At 37.6% G+C, this 18,878-nt stretch overlaps 1 protein-coding gene across 8 annotated transcripts; it reads right to left on the bottom strand.

Moving 5' to 3' along the window:
- Positions 1-445: 445 nt before the first annotated feature.
- GOLGA5 (golgin A5) lies at positions 446-18,861 on the bottom strand. Of its 8 annotated transcripts, none has more exons than XM_063332584.1 (13): positions 18,746-18,861; positions 17,366-17,952; positions 14,356-14,577; positions 13,035-13,254; positions 12,355-12,478; positions 11,342-11,545; positions 9,984-10,154; positions 9,190-9,318; positions 7,139-7,237; positions 5,273-5,498; positions 3,945-4,050; positions 2,605-2,668; positions 446-954 (listed from the first exon to the last, which is right to left on the bottom strand). In XM_063332584.1, the coding sequence occupies exons 2-13, from the start codon at positions 17,928-17,930 to the stop codon at positions 874-876; spliced, it is 2,211 nt and encodes a 736-aa protein (XP_063188654.1). In that variant the 5' UTR covers positions 17,931-17,952; positions 18,746-18,861; the 3' UTR covers positions 446-873. The 8 variants fall into 8 exon arrangements, with proteins under 8 accessions (XP_063188654.1, XP_063188651.1, XP_063188655.1 ...); XM_063332581.1 differs by having other exon boundaries at positions 17,366-17,981; positions 18,746-18,855; XM_063332585.1 differs by having other exon boundaries at positions 17,366-17,981; positions 18,718-18,847.
- Between the last annotated feature and the right edge of the window lie 17 nt (positions 18,862-18,878).

The raw sequence follows: 18,878 nt of genomic DNA, 5'->3' as shown, positions 1-18,878 counted from the left end.
TTTTGATTGATTTTGTATAGAAATAGTTTTAATGAAGTACCCAAAGCTTTAGAAAATAAATATTTCGATGAATATCAGATCTGATTAAGACACGTATAATGAGAGAGGTATAAGAAAATGCAGTTAAAATATATAAATTTTAAGTGCAAAAAGAAACACCATTATTTCTAAAGAATTCAAACCTTTTTTTCCTCAAAACCAGCTCTCTCTTCCTCTAATAAAGCTAAAATACCAGCCTTTAAATAGGCAGTGCCACTATTCAGCTGGTAGGCAAGATACATCTATTGCACTAGAGGTACATAAGCGAAGAATGCATAATATTTTATTTTTAAACTTATTTACAGAAAGATATTGCACCAATCCATTGTCCTTTTTCAGTTTAACATGTTAAGGAAAAACCTATTATTTACAAAGTTAAAAACAGAAGTGCAAAAGTAGACTGAAAGAAACCAGAAAGAATAAAGTTTATTTAAATTGCTAAGTACAGTTTATTACCTGACTATAGCCCACATCCAGTATGATCCAAAATAGTTTGTATCATATATATCTATAATTTCAGAAATCCTTGCATGTCTCTGTAGGTACAACCCTTTCCTTTTACACTAATCACCAGAAGGTTTACATAAAATGTAAAGGCTAATCATAGCTTAACTTAATAGCTTTATTTCTCCAGGAAAGTGATGCTCCTTTAGGTAAACTGAGAAAGCTACAGAGTATTATACACGTATTTGAAAAGTAGTGATAAATCAAGAATGATGGTTTTCATTCTTCCTAAAAACCACGAGGGAAAGTTTGTTGATATTTCAGAACTGATGATTCTAAAGACACCGCCGGTCCAAATTGCATTAGCGCAGCGCATGGTCCCGTCTCGGTCTATCTGCCACTGGGACTCTCATGATGCATTTCTGGGGTGTAGGTGAGTAGAACAATCATGACCCAGAGATGAAGCAATGCCTGGGAAAAGAAAAGAAAGAATTAACTTCTCAGCACTGACAACCGCCTTTCAGAGCAGCTGTGAAAATGAGAGCTCTCAATGAGAGCTAATAACACCTAGTATTGTAAAAATATTTTGATTAAATATATTTTATATTATTCAGATACTCCTAAAAAAAAGAATTCCTATTTGCAGAATGAACTGCTGAGTCAGATTCCACAGAAGCCATTTGCAGAAAACTGAAGATTTTACACAAACAGCAGAACTAAATCTGTAGGAAACCAGGCTGCTTTATACCCTCTGGCTTTGCTTTCCCTCCGTGCCCCAGTAACTCCAGCTGTTCTCTCTGATATCCATCTCCCAGCCAGAACTGTGTGATCTGCCTCGAGTGACTGGTAAGTCACTATTCCTGTGCCGAGGGGCTGATACCAGACTGTAAAACATCTGAGTTCCATTTTCCTTACCACAGGCACTGGTTTGAGGCACTTTTATGAACTTTTTAGGAATGCTAATTCTCATTTGAATTTGGCTGAAGCTATCCAATTAGAATAGAAGCTGCTGAGGGTGCAACAAGGGCGATAACTGACAGAACACACAAACCACATTTCCTTAAAAAAAATAATATTCAAGTTATAATAGTTATAGTGAAGGTTCAGGTTGAAAAAGGGTAACTGCCACTGACTGCCCGATGTACAGCTCCTATGCAACCATCATTGAGCTTCACTTCAGATAGCAGCTTAGGTGGCAGAAGTCTTCAGTGTTTGGGTACAAAGCATTTTATTCATATATTGAAAAATCTAAGTCACGAACAGGAAGAGAGAGAGAGGTTAGGAATTAAATATCCCTGTTCCTTCTGGTACTGAATAGGCTGGAAGAAGCAATTGCAGGGGGGAACCACCATTTCCTTTATTCACCTGTGTCTGTGTGCTTTATATCCTGAAAGAGTAACAGCTGTTCCTGGAAACTCTGTTCAGAAGAATCATTTTGCCTTCTCAAGGAACATTTTTGTCTTTCATTTCAAAGACTCAAAGGCTCAACCAGTGGAATATTTTCAAGCGAGGAGACTGCAAACCTGCCTTACCACAGGTCACTTAAACTGACAGACATCTGCCCTCCAGTGGAAAACGGAGGAAATTAATTTTTATCAATTGCAAGCCTCGATAGATAATCTCATCTGGTAAGGATGGGCAACTTTCTGCTATTTGTTTAAAGTCTAGCAAGAAAAACTTTTCTTGCTACTTTTTCAGCTACTAGAGAAGTGTGATTATTAGTCACTGAATGAAAAGTGAAGTGCCAAATATTAAAAAAAGCTATAACATGTCATTTCCTAAATGCAGTTGCACGCAGGTGTGGTGGGTTAACCTTGGCAACAGGTCGCTATCATTCTGTATTTTAGTACTTTTACAGTCTTTTAAACGGTAGTTACATAAACACCTTTAGGACTGCTATACTAAGAATGCCTGGGGAAAACTGAAAACTGCCAAGCAACGCAACTCCAAAATGCTGCTATGTAAGTACTCTTTAGTCTGCTATACAAAAAAATACATCGAGTTTTTGAAGTTAATTATATAGCCTTTTGAACATCAAACATCTTGCAATTTAAATAGTATTCTATCATCGGCTATAGAAATGTTGCATTAAACTTCCTACTTTAAAGAAAGCTTACTCACCATGTAAATGATTACAAAGACCCTTGCTATGGGATAGCGCCTTAGAAAGATTCCCAGCCGAATGCTACACAAGAGAAAACCAAAGTGCACGAGTTAGCACCGAGCAATAAATTCCTGTCATTCCAATCACCACAAACTCATGAACATCAGCTGACTAGTTATACACACGGCTGCGTTTCTGATTGAATTTTACTTCACGTTCTCAAGACAGTAAATGAAGTGAGAAAATTCAGAATTCAGACCATAAAACATATTCTCCTAAGTTTTTCCGTTACATCCTAGACGCAGAGTGAAAAAGAGCTAAGACTCAAGAGTTGTACGGGTTTTTTAAAACTCACAAATACGCTATCCAGTTGTCAAATTTCATTACTTTGAGGAGCTGTCATGAATCTTTCAAAAAGATTTCAGCAACTAAAACTTTGGATTCCCCTTGAAAAAACTGATAGATCACTACCATTCTTATATTTCATTAGTTTACTAGGTTTTCCAAGTTTCCTGCTACAGTGCTACAAAGCATACTGCATTCAATGTGCACTCAGTAACATCTGTTAAAAAACCCCACATGCGCACTGAAGTGAGTATGATACTGCCAAATGAAGTTTAGTATTAAAACATCACATGTAATAGGTCCCACTCGTGGAAATCCTGATTATTCTTTCACAATGAACCTGACGTACCATGGAATCATAAAGGACTTTCTACGAAGGTATCTTGCTTTCGAAGCACTAATATGTATTACCAAATTTTGTTTTCTATTGGTATTTCATTCAAGTTTTGGAACACATCTTTGTTGTCAATATTGACAATTAACTTAACTGCTCAGAAAAGGGATCAAAGCAAGTCTTTTGCTGCACCCAGAATGATTTTTGTTTACTAATTCCTTGAACAGATTATCTTTCAACCTATCTATCAGAACCCAGAAGCTTGTCTTCATGACGATGCCTAAACAGGACTAAAAGAATACATACGATATTCCCCCGCTAATACACTCTTACAGAGTTTATCACAGACATAGTCAAAACCTCTGAAAGCAAAAAAGGTAGAAGGTGGTAATGATAAAGGTTAGGGGGTTTTGTACACAGTTTAGTCATTCTCTTGTATCCAAATCTACAAAAACGTTGTGTAAATAATTGACTATAATTTGCAAAAGCCCAAAGGATATTAATAGCATAGGAAAGCACAAGTCAACTAGGTGAATATTTAGTAATTTGTACTGTACTTTAGCTTTATTATTTTTTACTTTTACCTTCATAGAAGCAATTCAAAACAGAAGGTGTGCCACCTGAAACTGCAAAAGGATTCCAGCAATTACAAAACACGTTCCCTTACGACACTCTTACCTAAACTGATCTATACTACTGGCAGCTTTGCGAACTCTCCCATACATTCCTGCCATGTTAGTATCCATGTCACTGAACAGGACAGGAACATTACGCATACGAGCACCTATTTGAAGGGAAAAAAGCAATAAACCTCATTAGTCTAAAATCAGCTAAGTAGTTGTTTAAATAAAACAATTCGTAGTGTATAACAAAGATAAAAACAACATAAAAATAGTGATTAACCTGATTTAGTGCCGTTTTGCTGGGGGCAGAGGAGTGTGTTTTGAGGGTAAGATTCTTGATAACCTTACAATCAAGTCAAACGTTTCTTCAATTTAGTATATTTTTTAAATTTATTTTGCTTTACTAGATGGACATCTTGATAGTCAGTTCTATCATATAATAATAATTCTATTATTAGGTGTATAAAATGATGGGTTTGATACTGCCACAGTTAAAACTTCGATAGCATTTCTGATACTAATTCATATATTCCCAAAATTTCTACTTTAAATTTTTACTATGTATCAACTAAAAAAAAAAAGATTCTCAGATAACGTTACCTTTGTACTACTAAACTTAAGCTTACTGAAGTTACTTAAAAACAAGCCAAAAGGAAATCTATTTCAAATTTGCTAGTTCTCCTGACTTATTTCTTTAAAAGTCTTTCATTAGCAGAGAAACAAGAGTCTGGACCGTCATTTTTCAACTCTTAGTAATTTTAAAGTTACTTTCCATATATACACAATTACAAACTTTGACTTTGAAAAGTAGTATCTCAAACCCACGGATTGACTGCTGAGGTTCTCCTAGGGATACAGGATGATCGCTACACAGTACAGACAAACCAACCTCAGCAGAACCACCATATTTTAAGCTGCTTTTCAAGAAAAACAGAAAGCAATGAGGAAATTGATTTCATCGGATCATTGATTCTGATCAACTCTCAAAAGGATGTATCCCATTCTTGCTCACTTCCCAAACCCTTCTTACAAGGGAATACTTCTATCCTGCTTCTGACATTCAATTTAAACCTCAAAAGACAGATTTACTTGCACCTGTGACAGGATTTGTAAATATGATCCAATAGTGCCATAGTATTGAAAATTAAAGATGAAATTGGCTTTATTAAGTTCACTATAAGTAATTTGCACACAAGAAGGAGCTTCTACTTAACTATTTTTTATGATACTGGCTGCTGTTGACAAGGTCTCTGGCATAAGTTGCATATTTTCAGGATTTTGTTTTTTCCTTATAAACTCAGACTATCAGGTAAAGGCATTAGGAAATACAAAAGCCTGAACTGCAGGAGGACAGAGTTTTAAGTATCATACGTCCTTATTTACCTTCAGCACTGTCAATGCCTGCCATATTAATGGAAGGTCCATTAGTACTAGTGCCTTGGATAGCCTTCAGCTGTTGCTCAAGTCGTTCCAGTTGATAGACAAGTGAGTTTTTCTCTGTGCTCAGGTTCTCTAACATGGTTTGCTTCTGTATTAGTGTTTCTGTCAGCTGATGAAGCCGATTTTCTAATTCTGTCTGACTACTACTACTTAGAGCCTTGTTTGTGAGCTAAAAAACAAAGCAAAGAAAAAAATCAGAATAAGTTCAAAGCCTGACCAACTAACATATTACAAAACTCTAAAAATCTAAGCCCTCCAAGAACCAAGTTACTCCATCACAGCATTTTTCAGGATAATACTATCAAAACAATGACCAATGAGGGCAATACAGAAGAAACTTGATTTGGACAGTTGCTAAAACAAGATTTTTCCTGACACAAGAAACCCTGTGTAAAAATGTATTCCTACGTTTTCCACCTTTAATCAGATGAACCTTTCTCTATAATCATAAGTTTGATCACAAAAATCAATGCTACGCCTCAGAGCTGAGTTTAAACAGTAGAAATGACAGTAGCAAGATAATCCAGTCTGGCTATCATACTTGCAACTTCACAAAACAAGTATGCAAAACGTTTTCAAGCGAGGGAGGAAAAACTCAGTAAAAACGAGGAAAATCTGACGCCATTCTACAGGAAAGCTTGAATGAAAGTGGTGAAAATGCAGGATACATTGCAGATGAATTGAGGAGCACTGAGGCAGAAAACATGATTATACTAGCAAACAGAAACTGCACGGACAGCAAATGAAGACATGGGTCATGTCACCCGATTTGCAGAAAATATTTAAAGCAAATGGGAATCTCCAGATTGCTGTACGTGCAATAGCTCATCTGTTCACTGGTCTCGGATTTCAGCCACTTGTAGCATCATATACCACAAAGATGTAGCTTCAAATGATGAAAAAATAGGATCAGCAGAAACCAGGGCAGTGAGATATTAAAAATACAAATTATATGCAATGCACCAGGGCAGGTAATCCTGAAGCCAGTATTACCACAAGAATCATCAGCTGACAGGCTCAAGAAATTTGTACTGCAACAAAACAACTTACAAATCCTCTGATGCTGTAACTGTACAGCCGACCATAGTCGACTGTAGACTATCAATTTCTCTACATATAGAGTACTTTTCTTTATGCTAAAATAATTTACAGAAAACGAGGCCTGTGCCTTTATGCTGCCCAAAGAGACTGCGGGGCCTGACAAGTATCAGAAGGTTCCAAAACGGATTAGATTGACTCAAGGAAAACAGGTCGATAAATACACTGGTGGGATTTAGCAGGGACTTAAACACTAATGTCCCTAATTCAATTGCTGATGCTGAGCGAGGACAAGGGACTGAAGAAAGCAGCCAGACTCATATACTGGCCCCATTGCCACTGTCCAAAACAGAACAGTGGGCTAGATGGATCACTGAGTCTGTAGGACGTTACTTATGTTCTTATGCCCAGTTAAAGGGATCTTTGTAGAAATCTTGATGACCTCATCAAGCGCCAATGACTTTTTTCAGTTTTCAAAAAGAAGAGTGTTGATCCGGCACCACTCCATCATATCTAGTTGGGACACAGGTTGATTTCAACCCCCCCCCCCCGCCAAAGACAAAAGCACATACAATTATGAATTAGGCCACTTACTACTTCATGGTTCCCTTGTACTCCCTCCACTCAAAACTCTACTCTGTACCGAAAACAAGTACATAGTACTTAGTAGAGCCTTTATGTTGCTTTTGTACAGTTAATTCAAATTAATAGTTCTCATCACTGTTTTCATTACTGAAGGTGATAAAGTTATTTTTTATACACACAGAGTACCTGATTTCTGAGCTTCTGAATTTCTTCCTCTCTGTCTTTTATTCTGCTTTGCAAAGTATTCTTTGTTCGATACAATTCTTCTTCGGTATAATGGAGTTCCTATGAAATGTATTACAATCACAAAAGATTTTATACATATATGTATTTTGAGAGACATCCTCTTATCTAGAGTTTCACAGTAGAACACAGAAAGGCAATATGCTGCAATCAAATAAAAACTGAAATTTAATTTTAGTTAAGTGCCTGGCTAGGATGGGGAAAAAAAAATAAGAGAGCCTATCACAAAGACACAACTCAAAAGACTTATCAAATTCTTTTGTGGAGACCGACCTAATATAAATATTAATTCAGACTTGTTTACTAAGAGTCACACAATTTCACTGGGACCATGATTTATCTTCCTTATACTCTCACCGTTTATTATATCGCTACCTTGAAACGATGGCAATAATGTAACTCAAACAACTAGGAAATACTTTGGAGGGGAATCTGTATCCCTAAAGTAAACTGTCAATCTGAGATACCTTTTTTAAAGTGTTTAAAACCCCCCGGTATATCTATCTGTAATTCTGTATGACATAGATCTTCCTTTAAAGTTTAGGATAAATTAACATAACAAAAAGGGGAAGGAATATTAGTAAGGGACAATTCACTGAATAGCAAATCTAACCATAAATTTTGTTATTCCCATGATTTAGTGGCTATTTTAACTCCAACTTAAAGACCTGTTGTGCTTCTCCTTGAAATTAAGACAGTCTTCAAATCACTGTATCACTTCAGCTGTCAGTTGCTACAGAAAACAGATAATCCTATTCTCCCTTCAAACCATCAGATTTAAAAGAAATAACACCCCTACTAATTTTCCATCTTCAGTCTCAGAAACCTCATGGCAACAGTTAAAGGAACTCCCAGACTGGACAGACTATAATTGTATTAAGTATCAATACACACAATTACTTTAAAAGCACATGTAAACGTGTGTCATCCAAAGGAATACTTCAGTTTCCGTAATAACTGATAATGCCTTTTTTTTCTTAGTTCACCTCATTTTTTCTATATGTAGTGTTGACTTAAAATATACCCCTCAGAAGGGCAGGAGTAACAAAATACAATCCACCATCTGCTTTAATGTAATAAACATCAGCTATCCATCACGAGCAGACCTCGACTTCTGCCTTTTAATTAGTTCAAGCTGCTAGCATCTCATTAAAATGTAAATTCTGGAAGGACAGATAATCCTATAAGATAAATTGTTCCTAGCAGATACAGTGTACTCTCCTGCTCTCCTCATTATTCATTCTCTTTACATGAGTTTTTTCTTACAGAGAAGTTTTTTAATAGGGTGCAAAGCATTTGTCTGATTCTACTGAATAGTAGGTTTGTTCACGTGGAATATGAGCTTGCCTTTTTCCCTCCCTCTTTTTAGCATAAAACTGCTTAAATCAAGAGGGAGTTTGCTTAAAAGGATGAAATAATCTGACAAAATTCATTAATATAATTTTTTTCAGCAATTTGTCTTAAGGAGCAGTTGGGAAGTAACAACATTTGGATTCAGAACTGAGTAACAAGTGGATCAAAAGAAAATAATCTATGAATTGGTACTACAATAGCATTGTTTTACAAGCTAAATCTTATGTAGTAATTGAGCACAGGAAGTTCCACAGTAACCATTTTTAGCATTTGAGTTTTTTGATATAAGTAACAATTACAAATGTTACTATATCCCCATTGTTCGATTGTTGCCCCGCTGAATAAAATTTAAGATGATGATCAATTTTGTGCACTCCCTAGGGTCATGTTTATTCTTTAATAAAATAGTGAGATCTCTGTTTACCAGGAGCATCCAGAAGGCCCTGAAAATTGCTTAATACTGGTTGCGCTTTCTTTGTCCCAGTGACATTCATTAAGCTTTTGGGTATTTCTTTGGAATACTAGACACAAAAAAAAACCCCAAATACTGTATAAGCTACTCTCTTATTAAGCCAAATGCTTCACTGATGACACAACACGAGGCTTAAAATAAGGCCTTTCAGCTTTCAAGAATTCCTTACCTGTTTTTGCCGTTCTAGTTCAGCTTCTGCCTCTTGTTTGGCCATTTTATGTGCTGCTATTTGTTCTTGTAGGTCTTGAAGCTGCTCTCTCACTGACTCAGCTTCACTTACCTGCTGAGTCTCCATATCCTGAAACGAACAGAAACGTTACCATCTCACTAACATTCACACAGTACTGCAATCTGTCACAGGTGACAGCAAAACAAAGTTATATCTGCAATATTGCTTCAAAAGAAAATGAATTGTAAAATCAATTGTATAGAATAAGTGGCATTTGGTCATCTTAGAAAAAAATATTTTTTACTAATGTAGTAACAGAAGAAATGCATTTTGTGAACATGAAAGGCCTCCAATTTTTCCCTTCTACTGTCTACAGGCTAAAACTGTGTAAAGTAGACTTGCGTGCAACTGCTGGGTTGAGCCAATTATGCCAGCAGACGACTTGGATTACAGTTGCTTCAAGGATTAGTAGCCCTTGCAGAAAGAGATATAGGTGATCTCTGGAGAAATCATCACGCTTGTTTGGAAAGAAATGCTTCCCTCAAAAGGAGCACACAGTAGTGAGGGAAGAGAGAAGTGCTATCTATAGTATTCCTCCCACATGACCTGAAGTGGTGAGAGAGGGTATGGAAAGAAATCGGGTATCAATAAGCACTTGCCTCACCTTGAGCAAAAGTTGGCTTATTTTAAAACTAGGTCAAATAAACACTAGAAGCAACAGCCCTAAAGTATACCAGAAAACAGTCCTTTGTGCATGGTTAACTACAAATACATGTGTACATAATCATAGCTACCTGCAGCTCTGTTCTCATCTGTTGTATTTGTCCCATTAGTTTCTGTATTTCTTCTCTCTGAGTGTCTCGCTCATGTCTCAGTTCTTCTAGTTCCATTGTGCTCGCAGTATTGCTATCCAGGCCTTCAATACCAGAGCCTTCTTTTAAGCTGTTTATTAACTTTTCTTTAGACTGAAATAATTAAATCAACATGTTATTTATTGCAGCATTTAACAAGTGCTCAACTACAATACACCAAAATGACTTTGCTTTAAAATTCAAATGTAGACATACAGTAAAAGAACTGCTGTATTTGTTCTTTTAGCCAAGTTACTAATTAATGAAATGAAATTTGAAGTGAAAATACTTCCCTACTGATAATTTTTCTGACTTCCTGTATGCCATGAGACCACATTTACTGAAAATCCATGTTATCTGAGGAAAAGTACAGCTTTTCTCTTTAGAAGTGCCTGGAATGTCAAACATGTCCTAGATAACAATTTTGACTTTCTAGATACCATAAGAGAGAAGACAGACACTAACAGAGACTAAACCCAAAACTGACTCCCTTTCATTCCATCCTTTCTCCTGCCAACAAACCCAAATAAGAGCCAAATACAGCAACAACTCTCCTGGGAAAGAGGATGAACCATTTTATTCAGAGTCAACCAAATGTCAGCTCGGCATTGACTTCTGATCTCATGTTTCTCACATTTATCAAGACGATTTAAAACCTGTCCTTAGATATCAGACTAAATTAATAACTCTAAACAGACACCTTTATCTTCAACGTTTTGCTAACTTTTATAAACAAGACTGACCACTTTTGGAGTTGGTATAGTTGACAACTTAAGTAGCACAGAATTCTGCACAAAATACCTAATTTTGCCATTGTTTATATAATGCTGATCACATGCAACCTTTCAGGATATATAAAAATATTTCCTTTGGTTTACACATAAGAAGCCATTATATGCGACGCTTCGGCCCCAAGTAGAATAGAGCAATATTCTTGACTCAAGAATACTGGGTGTGGAACAAATAATAGGTAACATCTATTTACCTGTCTGCCTAAGATTGGACTCTTAGATACAGAACACACTGATGGATGTTGCACAGTTAAGTGCAACGGTTCACCTGGATTTTTCTTTAAGTTCAGGACCTGAACTTCCATTTCAGTCACTTAAGTCAATCTGTAAACTTAAATTTACACAATGCAGACTGGTAGCTCTTCTGTACAGGTATCATTATACATATGCCCCAAAATATATTACAGGTCACATGAAAAAAAAAAACACAAATTAGATTATTTGAAGGACAACACTGTAGAAAAAGGTAAGTGTCCAAATCAAGGTGAATTTCTTTACAAAACTGCTTACTTGGAGTATGCGAGTAGCTTTCTGTTTATAGTCTGCCAGTTCCTGTTTTGCAGATTCTAGGTGGTTTTTAGTTACTTTGACTTGCTGCTGAAGCTCATCAGCTCTCCTCTTTTCATCTAAATACTTTCTTTCTGCCACAGTTATCCCTTCTGCCAAGTTCTGACGTTCTGCTTCCATTTTACTTAGACGAGCTGCAAACTCATTCTATTAGCAATAAAGAAACAACACTTTGTGTTTAAACACAATCTCAACTTTAACCTAGAAAGGAAAAAAGAAAGTTTAAAAGCAACCACACATGACACAACACCTCTTATCTACCACCTCCAACTTAAAGTTGCATTAGCGCCATGTGCAAAGAAATCTTGCTTGCTTAAGCAAGTGCTAGTGTCAGTAAAAATAGGCATTTCTTTCCCTCACCAGAAATAGTGAGGGAATAACAATCTTCCTATTTTTACATTTGGTAAACAAAAAGCAAGCTTTCCCCTCCAAAATTTTTATCAAATGTAGTCTGCCATATTTTGATGTAAAAAAACCCAAACCAGACTCTGATAAAGATTTTCAAAGACGCTACTATACATAACAAAGGCTAAGCCAAGTGTGGAAAGCAGTCTCTAGCAATGATGTACTCACATATTTACCACACAAGTTATGTCCAGCTTAATGTTCTTAAGTTTATATATTCAAATTGTGTAACAATCTGTTGTGTAAGAACATAGTATGGAAAATTAAATTGATTACTAATTTAGTTTGAAAACATGTTTACATGCTAAAGTTAGCATGAAAAAAACCAGTAAAAATTATCAGCATTGATCCTCAAAAACTTTTAATCACAAAGCTTTCAAAATAACATATAAAAAGTAAATTAGCATCATGAGGATGCAGCAGACAGCACATCCTCCCAAGCACTCAGTACCCTGCACGGCAACTGAAGTCAACGAGAAGAGAGCAGTTGGAACCTCACAGATTTGATCTCAAAGGCAGTCTGAAACTCTTCCTTACTCTTCATGTCTAACCTGCATTTGTTTGTAACTTTCTTGCTCTCGCTTGAGTGCGGAGTCTGCATCACGCAGCCTTTCTTGAAGAGTTTGAAGGGCTTGATTTTGCAAACTGCTCCCTTCACTGTGGTCCTGTATTATCCTGAAAGAGCGACATATATATTAATTTAAAAGAAGAAATCTAGTGTGAATTTCATGTAGTAATAGGACTACCTGGTTTTCAGACCAGCTTTGAAAATTTACCCAGTAAACTACTAAACATGGTGTGAGGGCTGGAGTTAGTGACTCGCATCTCCTCCCTGACCTATATTCTGGAGTATCCAATTGCCAATTCATATCCCAGCACTGAGGTAAGTCAGAGAAGTCTTCATATTTGTGGATAAGCAAATGTATTTTTCAAGACAAAAACATTTTTCTTGAGATCTTCAGCTTCAGGTGTCTGACACAAACACAAATACTTTATACAAAATGGATTTCAATAATGAGGTGACAACTGCTCCTATTTTTGCCCTCTTCCCACTGCCAGCTATGATATAACGGGCTGAGAGCAAACTTTAATCCTCGTATTTCAAATCTTGATACAATCCCTTTCCCCATTAATTTATTCATTTTTATTCTTAAAGAGACTAAATTATCTACCTTAAATTTTCCGACTTATTACTATTTGCAGAATTATGAAGTATGGAATTATGAAGTACCGTGATTTTTCACTCTGCAATGCTTCCAAAGCTTCTTTCCGAGCACTTAAGAGCTGATCAGCTTCTTGCAACCGTACTTTCAGCACAGCTAGCTGTGAATCCTTGGCACCAACAGCTTCTGTCAGATCATCAACTCGAGCTCGAAGTTCTCTAACCATCCTGTCGCTCTTTGAATGGTCGACGTTCCACTTCTCAACCCTTTCCCGGGATTTGTTCAATTCTACAAAATGAGAAGTTTCTTTGAAGTTTATAAATGCAGATATTGCAAGGCCTTGTAAATGGTCAGGATACACACATCACATTTCTTAAAGAAAGGAATTAAATACAACCAAGTTGAAGTAACGCTTACAAGTTTACAAGCTACCAAGAAGTAACAAATGCCAGACTGGCTGCAGAGCACAACCCATAAAAATGTGCAGGTGATTTCAAAACAGGCATTTCATTCTGTGTCACACTGCACTTGACAAATTTTACCTGCCCCACCCCTTGCAATGATCTACTGTCAAATACCCCTGTGCAAACAAGCCTCTGGAAACCTCTGCATAAAGCACCTAGTTCAAGACAATGTGACAATAAGCTCAACCTAACAGTAGAAAAACACACCAGTGTTGAAATAATGCCTGAATATTTACAGAGGCTTCTGTTTTTAATCAAACATCACATATTAAACTCCAATGGAAATTACAATTCTCTAGCTCATCTGATTACTTTGAAAAAAACGTGGTCCCTCAGTTGTATGCCTAACAGCAGGAGTTTGCTCAAGGTTTTATCACTTAAGTGTTTAATTTATACTCATATTTTTTATATTTGTTACTTCATTTGGCTTTGAAAAAGCTAGTCATACAAAAACACTAAAAATTTTTACTGTTAGTTTCTAGACATCAGAGATTACAGCCTAGAGCCAGAAAGTAGTCAGACTTTGAAGTATTATTATTTTATTTGTATAAATGTAATGTATTATATTTGAAGTATTATTAATTTAAAAATAGGTATTTTGCAATAGCCATTAAAATACAGGAACAGTATTTTAATACTGATAAGATTTTCCAGCGCTGTTTTAATATGATGTAAGTTTTGGAACTAACTTGATTGCACCATTTTAATCAACATTTGTGTTATCTTTGTAGTTGAACAAGCCTTTTAGGTTTTTTTCCAGCTCATTATTCTGAAACCAAGAATCATTTTGCTTGACAAATCATACATGGAAATTTAACTAGAAAGATTTTATTATGAATAGAAACACTAACATAGAAATAGCATTGTTTTCTAGTTCACTAGCATTTTAATAATACGTTACAGTTGAGCTTCCAAACCACAGTACCTTCTTGTGTTTCTTTGGACCTCTGAATTAATGAAGCCATTTCTTGATTTAAAGATTGAACTTCATTCCGCAGCAGCTGATTCTCCAGACGAAGATTGGATAGCTCATGTGATTTGCAATCATCATTAGCTGAAAGGCTGGGATTAGTTACTGGACTTAGTGATGTATCCTTCACACCATCACCTTGTGTTCCCAGTCCAGAATCTGAACTGTCTGGAGTTTCTGTACAGAGAGATGCAAGTTAAAACTAACACATGCATTTGTAAGTTGCCTTGATGTAAACAGCAATTCCGTGTTCTGCATCAGCGGTTAAATGAATAAATAAATAACAACAGCTTATTGAAATGGAATATGGAGCTGCTTCTCCCAAGGGACTTCCACAAAATAGGACTATTATATAGCATACATGCATCATTTTTGTTAATCCTGCAAGACAAGATGTGGAAGTTATAAAATTTCTTATTACATTAATGTCAAACTCACAATTTTCAAAACCTGAATACTTTTTTATGACTATGTTGCCCAGAGATGTCTTCAGAAGATGAGACAGCAACAGAAGAGATTAAATATACATAGTAACTAACTAAGGGAATTTTCAGTACAAGTTCATTCTAGTTTTCCATTACGATTTTGATTTCGAGGATGTAAATTTTATTTAAAAAAAAAATCTCTTCAGGTGGCTATACTTATTTTGATATCAAACCTAGACATGTAACTCAGCCACGTAGCTACATATTTTAGTTATCTTTATGTAAAAAAGCCTTTTAAGAATTATTTCAAAGATCAAAACATGATCTTACTGATAATTCTGTATTAACAATTCTCTCAAAATATTTTTTCAAAAGCACTTGAGAAATCAAGCTGCAGTGATTTGAAGCAGGAGCATGATCTTTCCTTTCTCTAATGAAAAAATATAAAGTAGATATACTCTGTCAAACTGTTAAAAGCTTTCTGCCAATACAAACTCAAATTCTGTAGATTATAGAAACCAAAATAGAGGGGTTTATTTTTCTTTTCTAAAATCTTAGAACCTCGGTGAGAACAGTAAGGGAACTCCTGGCAGTATTCTGAACCTGCAAGGAAGGAGGAACCAACAGCCTTTCCCCATCATGCACAAACACACACTGGGTGTCCTGGATTGATGCTGTGAAATTGACACATCCACTGTAACAGATTTCAGCGGGCAGATAGTTGGAAGCTTTGAAGCAGTATTAACATAGAACAACATAGCACGCAATAAGCAAACAAGCAGGCAATCCACAAACATTACTTCTGAATTTACTGTCCCAGATGAGTAACTGCTGAAAATCCAGGGGGACAGACTGCAACTAATTGCAAACAAGACTGCAGTTTAGCTGTTACAACGTTCTTTACTCCACCTTGTGATCACCAACCAACCTGGCTCCACCTTCCTTGTTACCACTGCAACAGCCCCTATCACCCTGAGCCCAGGGAGCAGACTATTAATTCTGAACACCACCATACCGACAAGTAGTGGCAGCAACAAGATTTCTTCCACATTTTCTCAAACCCCCTTCCTATTTAAGCAGTTCTAACGAGTGCCGTTTCCTTCCTTTTGATTCACTTACACAATTTCCAAATCAACAGACAATTTATCCTCAATCTGTCGTCCAGAAAAATCAATATATAAATGAAGCTAACAAAGCAATAAATTAGCCATTTATAACACATATTACATTATACCCATGGCAATGTACAAAGAATAATGTTAATTTTTTTGTCTATAGCTAATGTATCATAAGCTACTTCAACAGATGCTATACAGAACATTTAAATCACACAGACGTATCTATACAATCAACTTTGAAACCAGTGTGCTCAAACTCTATGTTGTAATTGCATGTTTCCTCATCTGGCAGTTCCACAATGCAAACTCCTCTCAAAAATCTTCAGAAGAAAATTCAACAGACCACATTGAGCAAAACAACTATGTTTCTCAAGCACCAATCAGCAAGGTGATATAGCCAGGTCTAACATATTTGAATTATTATTAGGAGTAGTAATAAATCTTACTGAAAAGTTACAGACACAGAAATACAAAAATATTCACATCTTTGGAAATGATCCTTTTTATGTCTTAAACTTTTCAGCATACTTAATGTACTAAGTAAAAAACTGGCATTTACGATGCTTTACACACTCAAAGTTCTGAACAAACAATGAAGTACTCTAACAACATTATTTGGAAATAATATAACCATTTGCTTCAACTTCAGAGAATAAAAAGCAGCAGTCTGTAGCACAGCAACAGCAAGGAGTGAGTATAGATCGGACAGCCTGACAGAGAACACAAGTTCCTGACACTTCCCAGACACACTGTCCTTTGCATTGACTTGAGAATAGCCCCAACTTTTGACCATGTGGCCTGGAGGTTCTTTCAGGCGTCCCCATTTAGACTGCAGTAATGACCTACTTCTGCCAAATCCAAACGCTTTATCTATCCAGCTCTCTCACGCCTGTAGCTCTACAACAGCCTGTCTTCACATACAAACTCCCACTTCACAGGACCAGCGGGTTTGACAGCATACCCCTCTTCCATGGTGGAACAGAGAAAACCTCACATCACCTCAGCCAGTACACTGGACAACAGCCAACACCAGCTACCAGCCAGTGAAAGTCACTCACTCTCCTACGTGGCAACAACAGGTAAGGGCCCCTGAGTGATCAAACAAATGCAGCAGTGCCTGTGCTTCCAAGCGGGGATGTATGGGGACTGAGGCAAGGTTAGGTCATAGCTCAGGGAGGTCAAGATGAGCAGCAGCAATGAGGTAGATCAAGAACATAAAAGATTTAGGTATTAATTACACAGTTTGTCAAATTAGCATGGTATCTAAGTGATGAAAAAACGTTAAAGACCCTGCTGTACTCCACACATTTGACATACTACTACCACTAAATGTTTCGTGAAGTGACAGTAAATCCATTACCTAGCCTTACCCTAAACACACTTGAGTTTTAAATATCTCTAGGTTCAATACTAGTTAACTACCATTGCCTTGGCTCCTGATGGAATTATCTTCAGTAGTTTTTGCACTCTGTGTACTTGTAGACACAGAACTAATGCTTGAAGTCCGAGAGTGATTTTGAAGAACAGGTGCCTTGCTCTTCTCTTTTTTAGAGTCCATCCTTCCATTAGGCTCTTTCTCCGAACTGTTGAGAAAATCAAAGAGCAGCTCATCATCAGGTTCCGACTTTTTTCTTCTGACAAAATGTGAGGCAGCTCTGGGTGTGGAAACACTTTCTACGGGAGAAGAGACGTCTGAAGATGTCCTACGTGCTGGTTTAACATTTGCTGTTCCTGCCAGGATTGTGGCCTTCTGATGTTTAATATTTTCAGCTGCTGAGGAGATGTAGGCTGCTTTGGATGATGTCTGATACTTGAGTTCTCCAGTATGCTGACGCAATTCAGAATATTCATTAGCAGAGTCCAAATTCTTATGATCATAAGCTGCACTGCTTGTTGTGTCTTTTTTGCTCAGAGCCGATGCAGCTCCTTGATCAACTCTGTTGAGTAGATCCTCTGCCTTTCCAGCGAGATCAGCAAGCCAAGACATGATGGATGCCTGTTGACAAACTCTAAAAAATTAAAATTTCAGGACCATATGCTGCAAAAGACATAGAATGATTACAAATCAGACTGGTGTTGGTAAGGGAAGATGTATGGGTTACCTAAACAACTGTTGTGGTAATCTATTAGTGCTGTAATTATTTTAACATTTTTCTGCTGCTCACTTGGTATTTCACTGTTTTGGTAACTGATGGAAACAAACCAAATCAGTTTCTGCAGAAAGCAGACAAAACCAAGGCTTAGCTATCAGACCAGCACATCTGTTTCTGGCATCTGCACCTGCTGCAGAGCATCCAGCCTGATAGCCAATCTGGAACAATAACAGAAAATAAAATTTACTTGCACCTGACAAAACCAAACTCTGTTGGAGGAGGAGAAGTGGCCAGATGATTATTACAGCAATTGGTAACGACACAGCCTTAGATGTTTGGCCTACAGATTCATAATCTGGGTCAGACGAACTTCTCGCAGCAAACTTTGCAGCCTTCCATGACACCAACACGGGGGACAGGAGCAGGCCTTCACTTCCACCCAGGGCCTGCGAGACCACACAGGCGACGCGTCACACCCCAGCTCCTAGGAAGGGCCCCTTCAACCCAGGGCAAGCTTGTGGAGGGTCCCTTGGCCCAGCACACCTCCAGGCAAGGCCTGGCGACGCTCCGGGTGGCCTCAGCCCCCCCACCCCCTCCCTCCCTCTGCACGGCTGCCTGTCCCTCAGCCCTACCCGGCAGCCCTCAGGAGCGGCGGAGGCCTCGGTACAGCCCGACCCTCACCTCCTCCCAGCGGGGGAGACCCCCTTACCGAGGACGGGGAGTCGTGAGGGGGCGAAAGTCACTGGCGAGGCCCCGGACCGGGCTCGGCGGCGCTACCCCATCTTCCGGCAGACGTGGCCGCGCTTCCGGGACGTGACGCGCAGGCGCGGGGGGAGACGTGT

The sequence above is a fragment of the Chroicocephalus ridibundus genome, chromosome 4 (genome assembly GCF_963924245.1).
Source record: "Chroicocephalus ridibundus chromosome 4, bChrRid1.1, whole genome shotgun sequence".
NCBI lineage: Eukaryota > Metazoa > Chordata > Aves > Charadriiformes > Laridae > Chroicocephalus > Chroicocephalus ridibundus.
The sequence above is the reverse complement of the archived record's forward strand: the minus strand, read 5'-3'. Positions and strand labels throughout refer to the sequence as shown.